The following is a 13,593-nucleotide window of genomic DNA, read 5'->3' on the forward strand; positions in this document are numbered from 1 at the left end:
AGCCGCTGTGATAGCAAGTTTCATTATTACCCTAACAACATTCAAACTTATAAGGAAAATTTAAGCTTCATTTGCATTTAAAATCATATTCATTTTAAGTCATTTGAAGCCCTGAATAATCCATAATAATAAAAGAGGAACTGTTTTTGAAAGAGAAAACTTAAAGAGAACAAAGTAGATTAATTGCAATTTTGTAGCTATGGTCAGATAATACTTTTGATTAATTTAAAATATCAAATAAAACTTGTCACACATGTGAATAAAATGTATAAAGTAGGCAAATTTTATTTTTATTTCTTTTTTTACCTTTGCCAATTAAATGTATCCTCCAGTCAAGAAAGCAGTGTATTTTATATTTCCTAAAAAGATGAATAAAAATTATTGGGTGACCTATTTTTTTCTTAAATGTAAATTTTATTACTGGAATTCCCTTAAAAGCTGAAGAAATCCCTTATAAGAACTTAAAGACTTAGGTGAACAATATTCCTCTTAAAAACTGCTTGAAATAGAAATAAAAATAAAGCAGATGGAAGATCTCTGCTTTAATTTGAAAAGGGAAAACACATTCATCAGCTAATTGTAGAATAGATTCTGCACTACACAGACATTTTATTTTTTTCAGGGCTTGCCAAGTGTAGACGTTAAACAGCATACTGATTATCTGTCTCAAAGTTATCATCCTGCAAAAAAAATCTCATTAAAAAGTCAGGGCCATTGCAAGAATCATCTGCTTGCTGTTCCAGGATAGGAAAAGACTTGGGATCCCATGGCTGAGAAATATAATCATAACTTTCCCTTCAACATGTAAACTGTTAATGTTTCACACAAATTCTTAAAAATGAAGAAAAACTAGCATTCTCTCTAAGTTATGAGTAAATCAATATGTAGCTATGTCAAGAGAATATTTTCTCAGAAATATCATTTCCTTAAAAATGAAAAAAAATACCACTACCACCAAAAAAAACAACTTCCCACTTCATCCCTGTGTAACAGAGTTGTGAAAGGTTGAGTTGTGAGAATGTGAGCAGCTGCTGTTATTATAACTAAGGTCTGTCTACTGCTCAAGTCTGAGAGACCACATGTTCGGCTGTCCTCTCATCTTGCCATCCTCACCAATTAACTATCAACATGGAGGGCCGTCCACATGCTCTCGGGGGCTCTTTAACAGGCTTCTTGGCGAGTGGAACAACTGCACAGCAGGACTCTGGGAACGGAGTAGTACAGGGTATAGGGAGCCTTCAGGAGCTGTGCTCTTCCTAATGACAGTTCACTCCTTAGTTCAGTGTTTAACGAAGGTTGTATTAAGTTCAATCATTTCCACACAGGTTTTTAACACAACATGTTTGAGCAGATGGCTAAAAAACTGTACAGAGAAAGTAAGTAATTTCTGTCCTCATACTTTTTATCAGGAGCAAAGCTTTTTTACTTTGTTTTTTGGAGTGAACACATTTTAAGACATCAGTAACTTACGTGATTTTTCAATTCATTTGTTTTCCCCTCAATGACACTTAGAATAGTTTCTATGTGTTTATTTCAAAATATGCTTGTTTTTTTCCTTCTGTATTATCCTGCAAGTAAGTAATCTCCAACCCTAAACAAACAAAAAAGTCAAGGCCAGAAGGACATGAAGATTATTCCAGATTATGATTTAAAAATCATTCTTGTTTGTTCTACTTGTCTTATTTCATTGTAACAACGGGTTAACAGTGAACCTATGCCATTATTTTCCCCATCTTAACTTTTTCTCCTCTTTACAATTTCCTTAACTATGTGTTACTTGCCTACAATGAAATTAAACATGGGAAGAATGCCAAAAATACAATAAAGGGTAACTAATCATTACTGTACAAGCCTGACAGAACATTAACAACTAAAGTAGGAATGCTGATTGGCTGCTATACAAACACAAGAAATATGAATGTTCTGTGCACTTTGAACACAGGAATCCTTTATTGTCATAGATAAAAGCTTTACAGTGACATTACTATTACATTGTAAATTCTGGAATACCTTTTTCAGGCATCCCAAACTTAAGCCTCTTCTCTTGCATTCAACCACCACTTTGAGGAAAACTCCGTAACTGTCTGGAGCTGTCTCCCAGGACTCCTATTCTTTAGGTCTTCATTCCTAGGTCTTTCACTCTCTCTTTTAAGCTGCTGCTGCTACTGTACCACATAGGTCTACCTGAGCCAACTGCTCCACCCTGCCCTTACAATTACAACATCAGTTATTGTAACACTGAAATCCTGGCCTCCTCTGCTCTTACGAATTGGTTACGCTAGAGTAGAATCATGATGGAAAGTGTGTGAACAATCACGTATCATGACGCTGTCAGGGTTCACTTGGCTACTAACTGTGTTTCTGGCACTGGCCAAAGAGACAGACTAACTTTGTCAGTGGCTTTCTTTGAAGGAGAAACAAGACTGGAGAAGGCCATTGGTTTAAATCTTTCTAAGTTGCTCTGATTTCTACAGCTCCTCTTTTGTGGTCTGATACTTCTTGGTGACTTTGTATACTGAACTCTGCTAGGGATAATTTTTTTGTTGTTTAGACCCAATCCTGCATCTAAGTGTTGTCCTTCTTATGCTAGCTTGTAAATGTTGCACTTCCTGGCTCTTTGTGGCTATTTGTATCCACCTTTCTGAAATCCCGTTGCCAATTCATTTGATCTGGAGTTGGAAGGGGCTTTATAAATCAATGTAGTCTAACCCTCTCATTTTACAGATGAGGAAACTGAAATTTCTCAGATGTGAAATGACTTTCCTGATATCATAAAGGGATCCATCATGCTGCTTGAACTTCTGCCTTAGGGTTATGACACCAGATATTGACCTCAATCACTAAAGGAGTTCTATCTCTGACTTTAGGTAATGCCTAAAATTTTTAACACAATACTATACTGTCATGTAACTATTTAAAAAATGATTATCTTGGATTTGAGGTCCTATGAATGAAGAATAATTTATTAGAAAAGAATCCTTTTTTTTCCAGGTTATTTGATGCGAGGGTAGAAAATGGCTATATTCTAAGAGAGTAAAGCTGCCTAGGGAATAGACAATTTTTCAACTTATTAAATACCTCTATTAAACTTTAATCTTCATCTATAATATGCAGTTTCATATTCTTGCCCAAATCTTAGTCTCTTCATATTTTTCTCCCAAGATAGCCTCAGTTTCCTTACCTGTAAAATGGGTGTGAGGTTGGACTGGATGATCTCTAAGTAACTTTCAAGCTCTAAATCCATAATCCTATTACTTCAGATTGTTTTACGACAATTATTATTTTTAACTTTAGTTCTCCCTTAATCAATTTCCATGTTGCTGCTCTCATCTTTCGTCCTCAAATACTGACCACATCACTGTCAGAGCAATCAGTCGTTAGTTCTTTGAGGGCTAGATCAGAATGCTGCTGGGCCATCAGACAGAATCATTAATATACGGTACACTTCCACAATCACTGAACAGGAAAGAAATTCCTGTGGAGCAGGGTCCAGACACCAAATGCTATTTTAAGTTTTTAAACAGCAATAGCAACTTTAACATAGGAAATTTCAAAAAATGAAGAATTAGTTGCTGTCAAAGTGAGTTCAAAATAAGTACTTTCCTTTTATCTAACATACTTGCTTCCTTAGCTAATTTATGACTGGCTAGTATCAATATGAACATTTTCTTCTGAAGAGCTCAAGTTATTAGGCTATTATAATTTTAAACCAAACTTCAGATCTAAAACTTCTTCCATTTCAAAATTAAAAAGAGATAGGAGGATATCTAGAGAGAGCATAGGAAAGAGAAACATGAAGAAAATGAGAGCAATACTAAAGTACCAGGTGAACACAACAGGTAAAATCCCTGGTTTTCTAGGTGAGTCTCCAAAATGGCACAGCATACACTTCATTCAGTTTACCAATGTTCAGTATTTGCATTCTGAGGCAGAAGAGACCTTAGAGGTAAGTTCTGAGACTAAACCCTGGATTTCGTAGATGACAAAAATGAGTCTAAGAGGGGTGGAATGATATCAGAGGTCACAACACATTGGTCAAGCCTGGACTTCAGAGTCTGAATTCAATGATCATTCCAAGCCAACACATATGGCAGTGCCTAAATATTTGTGCTGGGCAAGGAATTAGGACTTATTTAATACAAATCAATTGCTTGATTTTACTATTCACCAAAAGCAATGAAATTTCTTTGATTCTAGCGATCTTTTTTTAGGCTGGACTAGTAAGGAGGTGAAATAGTGCTAGCTTTCTGTTTGCTACCAAATCAATCAAAAGGAAAATTCATGTAGAACAAGGAGACTACAGCAAGAAGAATGCAGGATTTGGAATCAGAAGATTTGGTGGTGAGTAGTATGTTGTCGTCCCTCTTGGTCCTTGGCTTCCTTCTCTGGAAAAAGAGGCACTGTTCTAGAAAATCTCAGATCCCTCCCAGTTCCACATCCTATCTCACTGTTCTAAGGAGGTAAGAAGGACTGAACACTGTGAGCTACCAGTTCCAAGGTACATTATGTCTTTTGTGTTTCCGGTCATCAGAGTTCTATTTGGAAGTCCCAGAAATATGGGTATTTACTAGCAGGAAGAAGTCACCATTCCCCCGTAGAATCAGTTTCTGTTGTAACAAACAGTGAACACTTGAAAAGGATAAACTGAAGGGCAAGATGACAGTCCCTTTCCTACTACAATACTAAGGACATAGCTAGAGGAAGGGGTATGATTAGCATCCTTCCTTTTAAATATTACAAAGGTGAAGAAATACTGCATTGGTCTGAATATAAGCCTCATCCTTCCCCTATATCTGACTTATGTAAAATTAAGTGTGGCATTTATTTTTCCAGTGTGAATCTAAATGCACTTAAAAAAACACTTTTAAGGAAATCTCATTTAAGAAGTCGGTTTATATTGAAGAGGACAGAAGGGAGTATTTATTCAGACCAATTTAATATGCAATTGTGCTTCATAGACAATAGGAGCATATCGTTAATCTAGAAGAATTCTTAAAGAATTTGAGAGTTAAGAAAAATTTCAAAAAACAAGATAATTTTGCAAAACATTGTTCAGGTCTTTTTGCCCTGAAAGTAGCTCAAGAAAAGACATATGTTGTAACTACCATTCAAAAAAGCCTTAGTAATGCCTGATCTAGTACCATGATTTAGAAAGCCCCACAAAGAGTATGCAGTCACTACTTACCACTGAAGGGGAAGGGGCAGTGAAGGGAAAGAAAATGATAATAACATCAAATACAAGCTAAACATAACAGGCAAAACCCTATTTGTAAAAACCTATTGAAATAAACAAAAACCAATAAGTGGTATCTCATGTAACATTCTTGCTGGAGCTCCACATTGGTGGTGTTTCAGAATCACTTGGCTAGCTATCAGCTACCTTATAGTGCTGATGTTTATGATACACTTATCTAAGTAGCACGGAATAATTCTCAATCCTATGAAAAGCTTCCATGATCAATACAAAGTATTTTAATTACTCTGTGACAACTGTTTTCTAAATGCGCTCTCCCTTATGCCTCTTGGTTTCCCTGGTTTCCTTCAAGACCTAACACCCTACTTTCTACAAGAAGCCTTTCCCACTCCTCCTAACTTTAGTTTCTTCCCTTGGAGACCACTCCAGTTCATCCCGGATTCATCTTGTTTGTACACAGTTGTTTATAAGTTATATCCCCATTACACTGTGAGTTCCTTGAGAGCTAGGACCATGTTTTACTTTTCTTTGTATACTTAATATCTAGTATACAGTAGAAGTTTAATAGTGCTAGTTGACTGAATGATAAAAGCAAGTGTACAAACAACAATAACTTTAGTCTAGGATGATGGCCCTGAACTCTTTAAGAATGTTTAAGATACTTTAAGTATCAGGAATACTTTTCATCTCATGAGATTTTATGAACTCCCACTGATTGAAAAAAATATATGACAAAAAGATACTAAGTGATTCAGGAATGCTCTTAAAGGAATTTACATTTTATTAATCACAATAACACTTACTCTAGACATAGAGGTAGAGAAGCATGGTGACTATGGAGCCAGCCTTGGGGTAAAGAAAACCTCTCTGCCCCAGGAAATTCTCTGAGAGAGTTAGCCGAAGGGCAGATGACAATCTGAATTGGTAGAGGTACTTTGTCCTGGTTAGCATTCAAGTTTTCTCACAATCTGTCCCTCCCCCACCTCTCATATTTCCAATTTTCTTCTGCCTCACACACCCCCATGTACTCTGAGATCTTTGCTGTTCCTCCAACAACACACTCCATCTCCTGCCTTGGGTTATTTTCACTGGCTATCCCTCAGGTCTGGAATCCTCTCCCTCCTCTCCACTTTCTGGCTTCCTTCAAGTCTTAACAAAAATCCCACCCTCTAATGGAAATCTTTCCTGTTCTCCCTTAATTCTAATGCTTTCCCTCTGTTTATTAGTCTCTATTTATCTTGTAGATACCTTATTTACACATAAAGGTTTGCATGTTGTGTTCCATGAGATCCTTAAGGGCAGGGATTGTATTTTTCTTTGTATCCCCAGAGTTTAGCCCAATGCCTGGCACACAGTAGGTGTACAATAAATGTTTACTGATTGATGGATTGTGATTGAGCTTTCTGCAACAGCCTGTCATTGTTTTTGTTCAAGTGAGCAGATTACCCTAGGTTCATTTCAAGAAATGCTAAAACAGAAAATGACCTGGAAAACTTCCAATCTAGTTGTATTACGAGAGTGGGGAGCAAATGTGCTAGAGAAGAAAGGGCTGGATCTGGAGTCAGGTGAGGCCTGCCTGGGCTCTGAGGGGACTAAGATGTGAAGCTCAGTGTCCCCACGCCAGGATGTAGCAAAGGCAGGCCTCTTCCCTCAGTTTTCTATCTACTATGTCAAGTGCACACTCACCTTCTGACTGTGTTCTTGAAGAAAGTACAAGGTTTCAGAATAATCTCCGTATGTTTGGCCATCTTCCTTTTTTAATCCAAAACCGGTGAAGCTATTTTTCTATTTGGCTTAAACTCTTTGACTTCTTCTGGCTTCCTCTATAGTAAGAACAGGCATCTTCATATGGATGCTCCTCAGTTCTTTCAGTAGAAGCCTGCTTGAGTTACAGCCCCACACCACCAACTGCCTGTGGACATTCTGATGTGGTGTCCTACAGGCATCTCAAACTCAACATGTCTAAAACATAACTTATTATCTTTTCCCAAAACTTATCTCTCTTCTGATCTTCCCTGTTACACTAGAAGTCACTATCTTGCCAGTCAATCAAGTTTACAAATTTGGTATATTTCTTGACTCTTTTTTTCTGGCTCACCTCATATATCCAATCAGTTGCCAAATCAAGATATCTCACATATATCCTCTTATCTTCACTAACAAAGTGAAAACATGGGTATAGGCCCTCATAATTTCTCTCTTAGACTACTACAGCAAGTTTTAATTGGATTCACTGCCTCAAGTCTCTTCCCATTCCAACCCATGCTCTACACAGCTGCCAGAGATTTTCTTCAGGTTTAGATCTGACCATGTGACACTCACCTCTATCCTCCTGGCCCCTGCCATAAATTCTAATGACTATTACCTCTAGGATCAAACAGAAGCTTCTCCGGCATTTAAATCTTCAGCAAGATTGTGCAAAATATTGACATAGTTTAACTATGCATGGAGGACCAGTCTACTAGTCTAGTTGCTGTTCCAGAAACATGATCCTTTATACTTCTAGTGCTTAGCACAGCATTTGATCCTTACTAATGACTTAATAAATGCTTTCTGATAGACTGATTCAAAAACTTGTTCACTGTGGTTCAGACTTGCTGAACTGCAAATGTGATGAAAATTCATGATATCTGGATGTTACACGATGTATGCTAGACAAGCAGCAAATTGAGAAAACGGGACTAGATCAATTAGACAAAAGAAGGAATTTAGGTACATTATATATAGAATGAGGAAGAGGGATTGAATTTATCATTTCATTGGTACAGGGAACTCCAGGATGAGGAAACCTACTCTAGCAGGTAGGTCAGCACCTTTTCCACAACTGAGAGTCTTCAGAGAGTTGGTGAGCAAACACAGTAAGAGCTTAAGTGACGTTCCTAAGGCTCCAAAGCCAATGTATTGGAAGAGGTGTGTGAAGTTAGGTCTTCTGAATCTAAGCCCAATTTTCTATCCACTACACCACATTGCCTCTCATTAAGTTGGATAATAAAGAATACAAATTGAAAAATGTTGATAATAACATTCAAAGATTTAAGTAGGCACGATGAGCCCTAAAAACATATGCTATCATTATTACAGAGACAGTAAAAAACAGAACAGGCATAGTTTTACTATATTGATTCATTTAGCTACATTGGTAGACAATAGAGAAAAAAATCAAAAGTGACATATGAAGTAAAGTGACATGTTTAGTCTATTAACGTAGTCTAGTGAAGTATGTAAATTTAGTAGTCTCCTAAGATCTACATCAAAGACTTTTCCTGATGCCCTGTTACGGCATGCTCTTCACCTTGGCTCTTAAAGGCTTTGCCAGCAAATTGACAACTTTAGCAGATCTCACTAAATAGGAAAGTCTTTGTGAGGTGATTCAGCAATGGAAGATAGTTAGGTTCTGAGTCTGGAGACACTTGTCACTGTCAAGTTAAGCTAGCAGGTGATGATTTTATTGAGGGGAGTGGAGGGGAAAGGCTGAGGAGAAGCTGGTGGAAGAGCAATTTATCCACTTAATGGAATAAAATGGTTTAAGAAATAAACAGTTTAAGAAATATGCTCAGCACAGGAGTCCACTTTTTATTTATGAAGAAAATCAACAAAGGTAAAACAACCAGGGTGACAGTCAAAAATAGAGATGACCTCATGATGGGCAGTCATTCTATGACCTGTAAGGGACAAAGCATCTCCTTAAACACAGACACATTTTAACAATGATATAGCTACCTTAAAATTTGATGACTAAGGAAGGTTCAGTTATGAGAATTATTATGCCATGGTTTCCAATCTTTTCCTTATGGGAAACTATGTTTGATTTCTTTGATGTTCTAAGAATTTTGAAGAAGAAGATCAGGGGAGTTGGATGCTAGTGACAACAGGGAGGCTGGTGGGGGTGAGATGAGGCCGTTGGCTACAACTCATGTACGTGAGGGCAGGGCTGTAGAAATCGACCAGGTTAGAGTATGCAATCAATTGGAAGAACGTGATCAACTACTGGTAAGTCCTGGGAGATGCAGAAGAATACCATTTTTAAGTGATGACAAATGAGAAATTTAAAAGATTGATAAAATTAATTCAGCGCTTTCATTTCTTTCTAGTACAGGATTATTCTGTATGGCATGTTTTTAGCATTGCTAAATCCTTTTATTCCCCCCAATTTGATTTAATTATTATTTCAATTATGATGCATAAAGTATCCAAGCTTTTGAGATGCTGTAAAGCATGCTTAAAGAACACAACGCTGGCCATTGCTTTACTTAGTAAATGATACAAATACATCATCAGTTTAAAAATCTCAAAGGACTGAATGATTTTGTAGTATCTTTTAATTTACTCTGTTATCTAAGTTGCAAAATTTGGTCCATCTTCCCAATATTTCTCCAGAAAGTTTTGCCATTTCCCCAACATTCCACAACCAGTAAAGAATTTTTAGGTGGGTATAACACAATATGAAAATATAGTTCCACTAAAACGACTTTAAGTGTCTAAGGTTCCTTTATCTTTAGATGTTGTTAAAAATGGAATTTTGGAACATTACTTGTTTATGAAGAGGAAGAAATGGCACATCACTAATTGGTGCTGTCGCATTTGAAAAATCCAAAATCTGCTACTGCACAGAAGAAACAATAAGCAAACTGACAAACTTCAATTAACCAATAAACATTTTTAAGCACCTACTATGTGTCAGGAGGCACTGTGCTAAGCACTGGATGGAGAATAAACATAATTTACAAGAGATTTTGCTACCACAGCAACCAAAAATGTCAGAAACATGATCTTTGAAACAATGTGACAATAACATTCAGCAATAATTTGACTTAGTATCTATTCATGCTTTTCTTTTTTTTAGCTTAAAAATATACAACTAATTAAAAAAATTCTTCATTTTCCTACCTGAATTAGATGTGATGGCAGTGTGATGATGCAGGCTGACAGAGACATTCTGAGAAGACCACGGAGAACATACAGGAATCTTGTAAGACTATGAATGTGTTCAGGGGTGTCAGCACAGCAGATGTCATCTCCCCACAAAGGTGAGCCAAGATTCGGAATCCCAATTCTTAGTATGTTTTTTTGTTTTTTCTAAAAGACAACAGAAGAAAACAATTTATTAATTTTTTTGTTAACTGTTAGGAGCCTAAATTGTTTTCTTTACATAAAGATATGGGATCAAACATCAAAAGCAACGTATAATGTAAAAAGTAAATGACCAAAGTAATGAAATCCAGCCTTTTGCTTCAGGTATTTATTAAAGCACAGTAGAGAGGGCTGGAGTCAGGAAGACTCTTCTTCCTGAGTCCCAGTCTGGCTCCCGATACTTATTAGCTGTGTCACTCTGGGCAAGTCATTTAACCTTGTTTTGTTCAGTTTCCTCATCTGTAGAATAGGCTGGAGAAGAAAATGGCGACCCACATAAGTATCTTTGCCAAGAAAACTCCAATGGTATCTATGATGAGTCAGACACGACAGCAATGACTGAACACATTTATTATAACTAGTATTTTATTACAAAAAGTTGTAGGAGAAAATAAAATTAATTTCCCCATTTGAAAGTTGTTTCTAAAAATAGGAGTGGAACCATCAAATCTCTATCAGTGTAAAAAAGTAAGAAATTGTATTAGTTTGTCAATTCTCATAAAACAATGAAGAAAAGTTCAAATAAGAATTTTCAAGACTAATTCCTCTGAGGTTCTTACATTAAAATATGAAAATATTTAACCACAACCATTTTTTCTTCTATTTTCTAACTGTAATTTGAAAATAGAGCTTTGTTGCTGGTAGTGATGGCATTTGCAGAAGGGGAAGTTAATCTTAGTCCCTTATCTCTGAAAAGGCTCAATCTTATCTTTATGGTGGTGAAGTATTTACAAAAGTAAGCTTCCATGGTCTAACAAATAACTTTCATTAAGTTTACTCACTCAGCAAGCAGTTGTTAAGCCCCTTTTCCGTGGCATGCACTGTGTTAAAAGCCAGGTATACAAAGTCAAAGAGGAAAGTCCCCGACCCAAAGGCACTTACATCAGGGGAAACAATACGTAACAGTTAAATCAAAATTGATGGAGTAAATACAAGATATTTTGGGGGGTGGGCTGGGGAATAGAGCACTGGTAGATCAAGAAAGGTCATTGAAATGGTGGTATTGGAGCTGAGAGTCTAAGGAGACCAAGGATTCTGAGAGGCAGCAGCAAGGATGGCCTATCTTCCAGGAGGACAGCAAACTCTCCAAAGGCCCATGAAGTTCGTGGGCAAGGGATAGCAAGTTAGCCAGACTGACTAGACTATTAAGTGCATGAAAGGGAATGATGGTTAGTAAGCCTGGAAGGCAGGTTTTGAATGCAAAACCAAAAAGTCTGTGTTTGACATTATCATCATTCTCACTAACATTTATATAGTGCATTCTGCTATATGGACAAAGCAGCCTTTGCGTTGAGCCTGCTAGATAGAGATGAGGAGTAAGTCCACATCAGGCATGGTGGGTTCAGGTTGGTTCAAATGGGTGGGAATCAGGGAACAACAGGGCTGGACAGCAGAGATGATGAAGGAGAGTATTGTAGAAGAAGGCAGGAAAGGAAGGTGGCAGTTGGAGAAGAGAGGATTTTAAATGCTAGGATAAGGAGTTTGCATTTTAACCTTGTGACAACAGAGACCCACTGAAGGTTTCTGAGTAGGGGGTAAATAAAAAATTCATATGGTCAGACTAGTGTCTTACCAAATGAAAGCCCCAGAGCAGAGACCCAAAGGTATTTAGTGTACTGACACCAAGGTCATGGCAACAGGAACAGGAGTTTTCACAGCCATTAGAGGTGATCCATGTTGTTTGCCAGGCCCAGTAAGTTTTGGCTTATCAGGTTTGGGGCAACTGTCTAAGCCATTCTAACAATGGAAATACTTCTGCAAAGGCTTATGTGAGCTATTTTAGTCAGAAAACTTTCCAGAAAAACCAAGAGTGAATAAAAATAAACATCTGCTAAGGAGAAACATTCAGAAAGCTATTTGAATAATTGGTACAAGAAAAAAATGAACATTAACTATTTAAGCACGTTTTATCTAGAAACAAAGGCTTGATGTTCTATTATATTTAAGTTCCCTAGAATTTAGAGTTGGTAGGGACCTTAGGGGTAGTTTGTCCAATGCTACCATTTTACAGAAAAGAAAACTGAGGTCCAGTGCAGTGAAATGACTGGTCAAATGTCACATAACTAGTAAAACAAGAGGTCCAGAATTTGAAACTAGTTTCTGTCATTCTATATTGAGTGTATTTTTTAGTGCTATCACTGTAGTCACAGTCTTTAATGAGGCAAATAGAATCATAGATTTAGAACTGGAAGAAACCTGAAGTTCCATCTGGCCACATTATTTTACAGATGACAGAACTGAGGCCCAGAGAGCTTAAACGATCTGCCCAAAGTCACAAAGGAATTAAGTGCCAGAATGAAGCTTCCCCTTTAGCTCCTCTGATTCTAAAGCCTGAGTTCTCTCTAGGGCCCCAGAAGGACATCAGATGTCTCTGGGCATCAAGACACCAACAAGCACAGGGAAAGCCCAGGACATATCTGGCCTAGCACCTTAACCACTAGGCCACAATAAGATATCAATTACTTTTGCATCAAAATGAACCATTCACAAGGACACAGATATCCTATGAAAATAAATCCTTTAATTCCTTTAACAGGTATATCTCAGCCCAAAGAGGTTGGTCCTTGAACTCAGAAGTAGGTGAGCTGCATGTTCTACTTTATCAGAAAGCAATAATAATTAAAGGGTTTAAAAGTTAGCTTTGAGAGAAAAAAACTAAAAGGAGTCATTAGCAAACTAACAATGGGAGGAGATTCTGTAGTTAGGAAAAGATAAAGGAATGTGCTTGTATCACAGTGGCAGGCATCTGTGGGCACTGATAGTCTCGGCCATGGTCCTTATCCAGTCTTCTTTTCTGGGTACTATGGTAAGTCCAGAATAGGCTATTACAGATACAAGGTGCCCTCTTCTAGGAAATAGAATGGACAAGCCAATGCTTTCCAGCAAGAGGTAAATGTTGAGGAATTTTGTTCTTAGGATAAATAAAGGGGATGAGTCACTTCTATCCCAGCAATTTCTGGTAACTATGTAGCTTTTGGATGCAGTGAATCTGCATCCATGTGACTAAGTCACATCGAAGGATGGTCCCAGGATCATTGCTTTAACACTGGAAGAGCCTTTGAAGGGTGTTTGTTGATACCTGATAGAACTTTAAAGGTATTTTTGGTGGAAGAGTAGAGAGAGACTGGGAAAAATGAGGAGAACTAACTCTTCAAAATCTGAGCAGAGTTCATAATCATCAGGAATCCTGTCACATACACTGAAACTACAGTTTTGTTTAGAGTCTCCAAAACAAAAATGAGACATGAGGGAAGCATAAAAGGGAGGTC

General features: G+C 37.3%; 1 protein-coding gene across 3 annotated transcripts in view; it reads right to left on the reverse strand.

The window, feature by feature from the left end:
- ELP4 (elongator acetyltransferase complex subunit 4) overlaps positions 1 to 13,593 on the reverse strand; it is a 266,170-nt gene that overhangs the window by 165,014 nt on the left and 87,563 nt on the right. For all 3 annotated transcript variants that reach the window (XM_072619250.1, XM_072619251.1, XM_072619249.1), the window contains exon 7: positions 10,082 to 10,270. In XM_072619250.1, the coding sequence (XP_072475351.1) occupies positions 10,082 to 10,270 (189 nt within the window). The remainder of the gene's footprint in view (positions 1 to 10,081; positions 10,271 to 13,593) is intronic.

This window comes from Notamacropus eugenii, chromosome 6 (genome assembly GCF_028372415.1).
Source record: "Notamacropus eugenii isolate mMacEug1 chromosome 6, mMacEug1.pri_v2, whole genome shotgun sequence".
NCBI classification, from domain to species: domain Eukaryota; kingdom Metazoa; phylum Chordata; class Mammalia; order Diprotodontia; family Macropodidae; genus Notamacropus; species Notamacropus eugenii.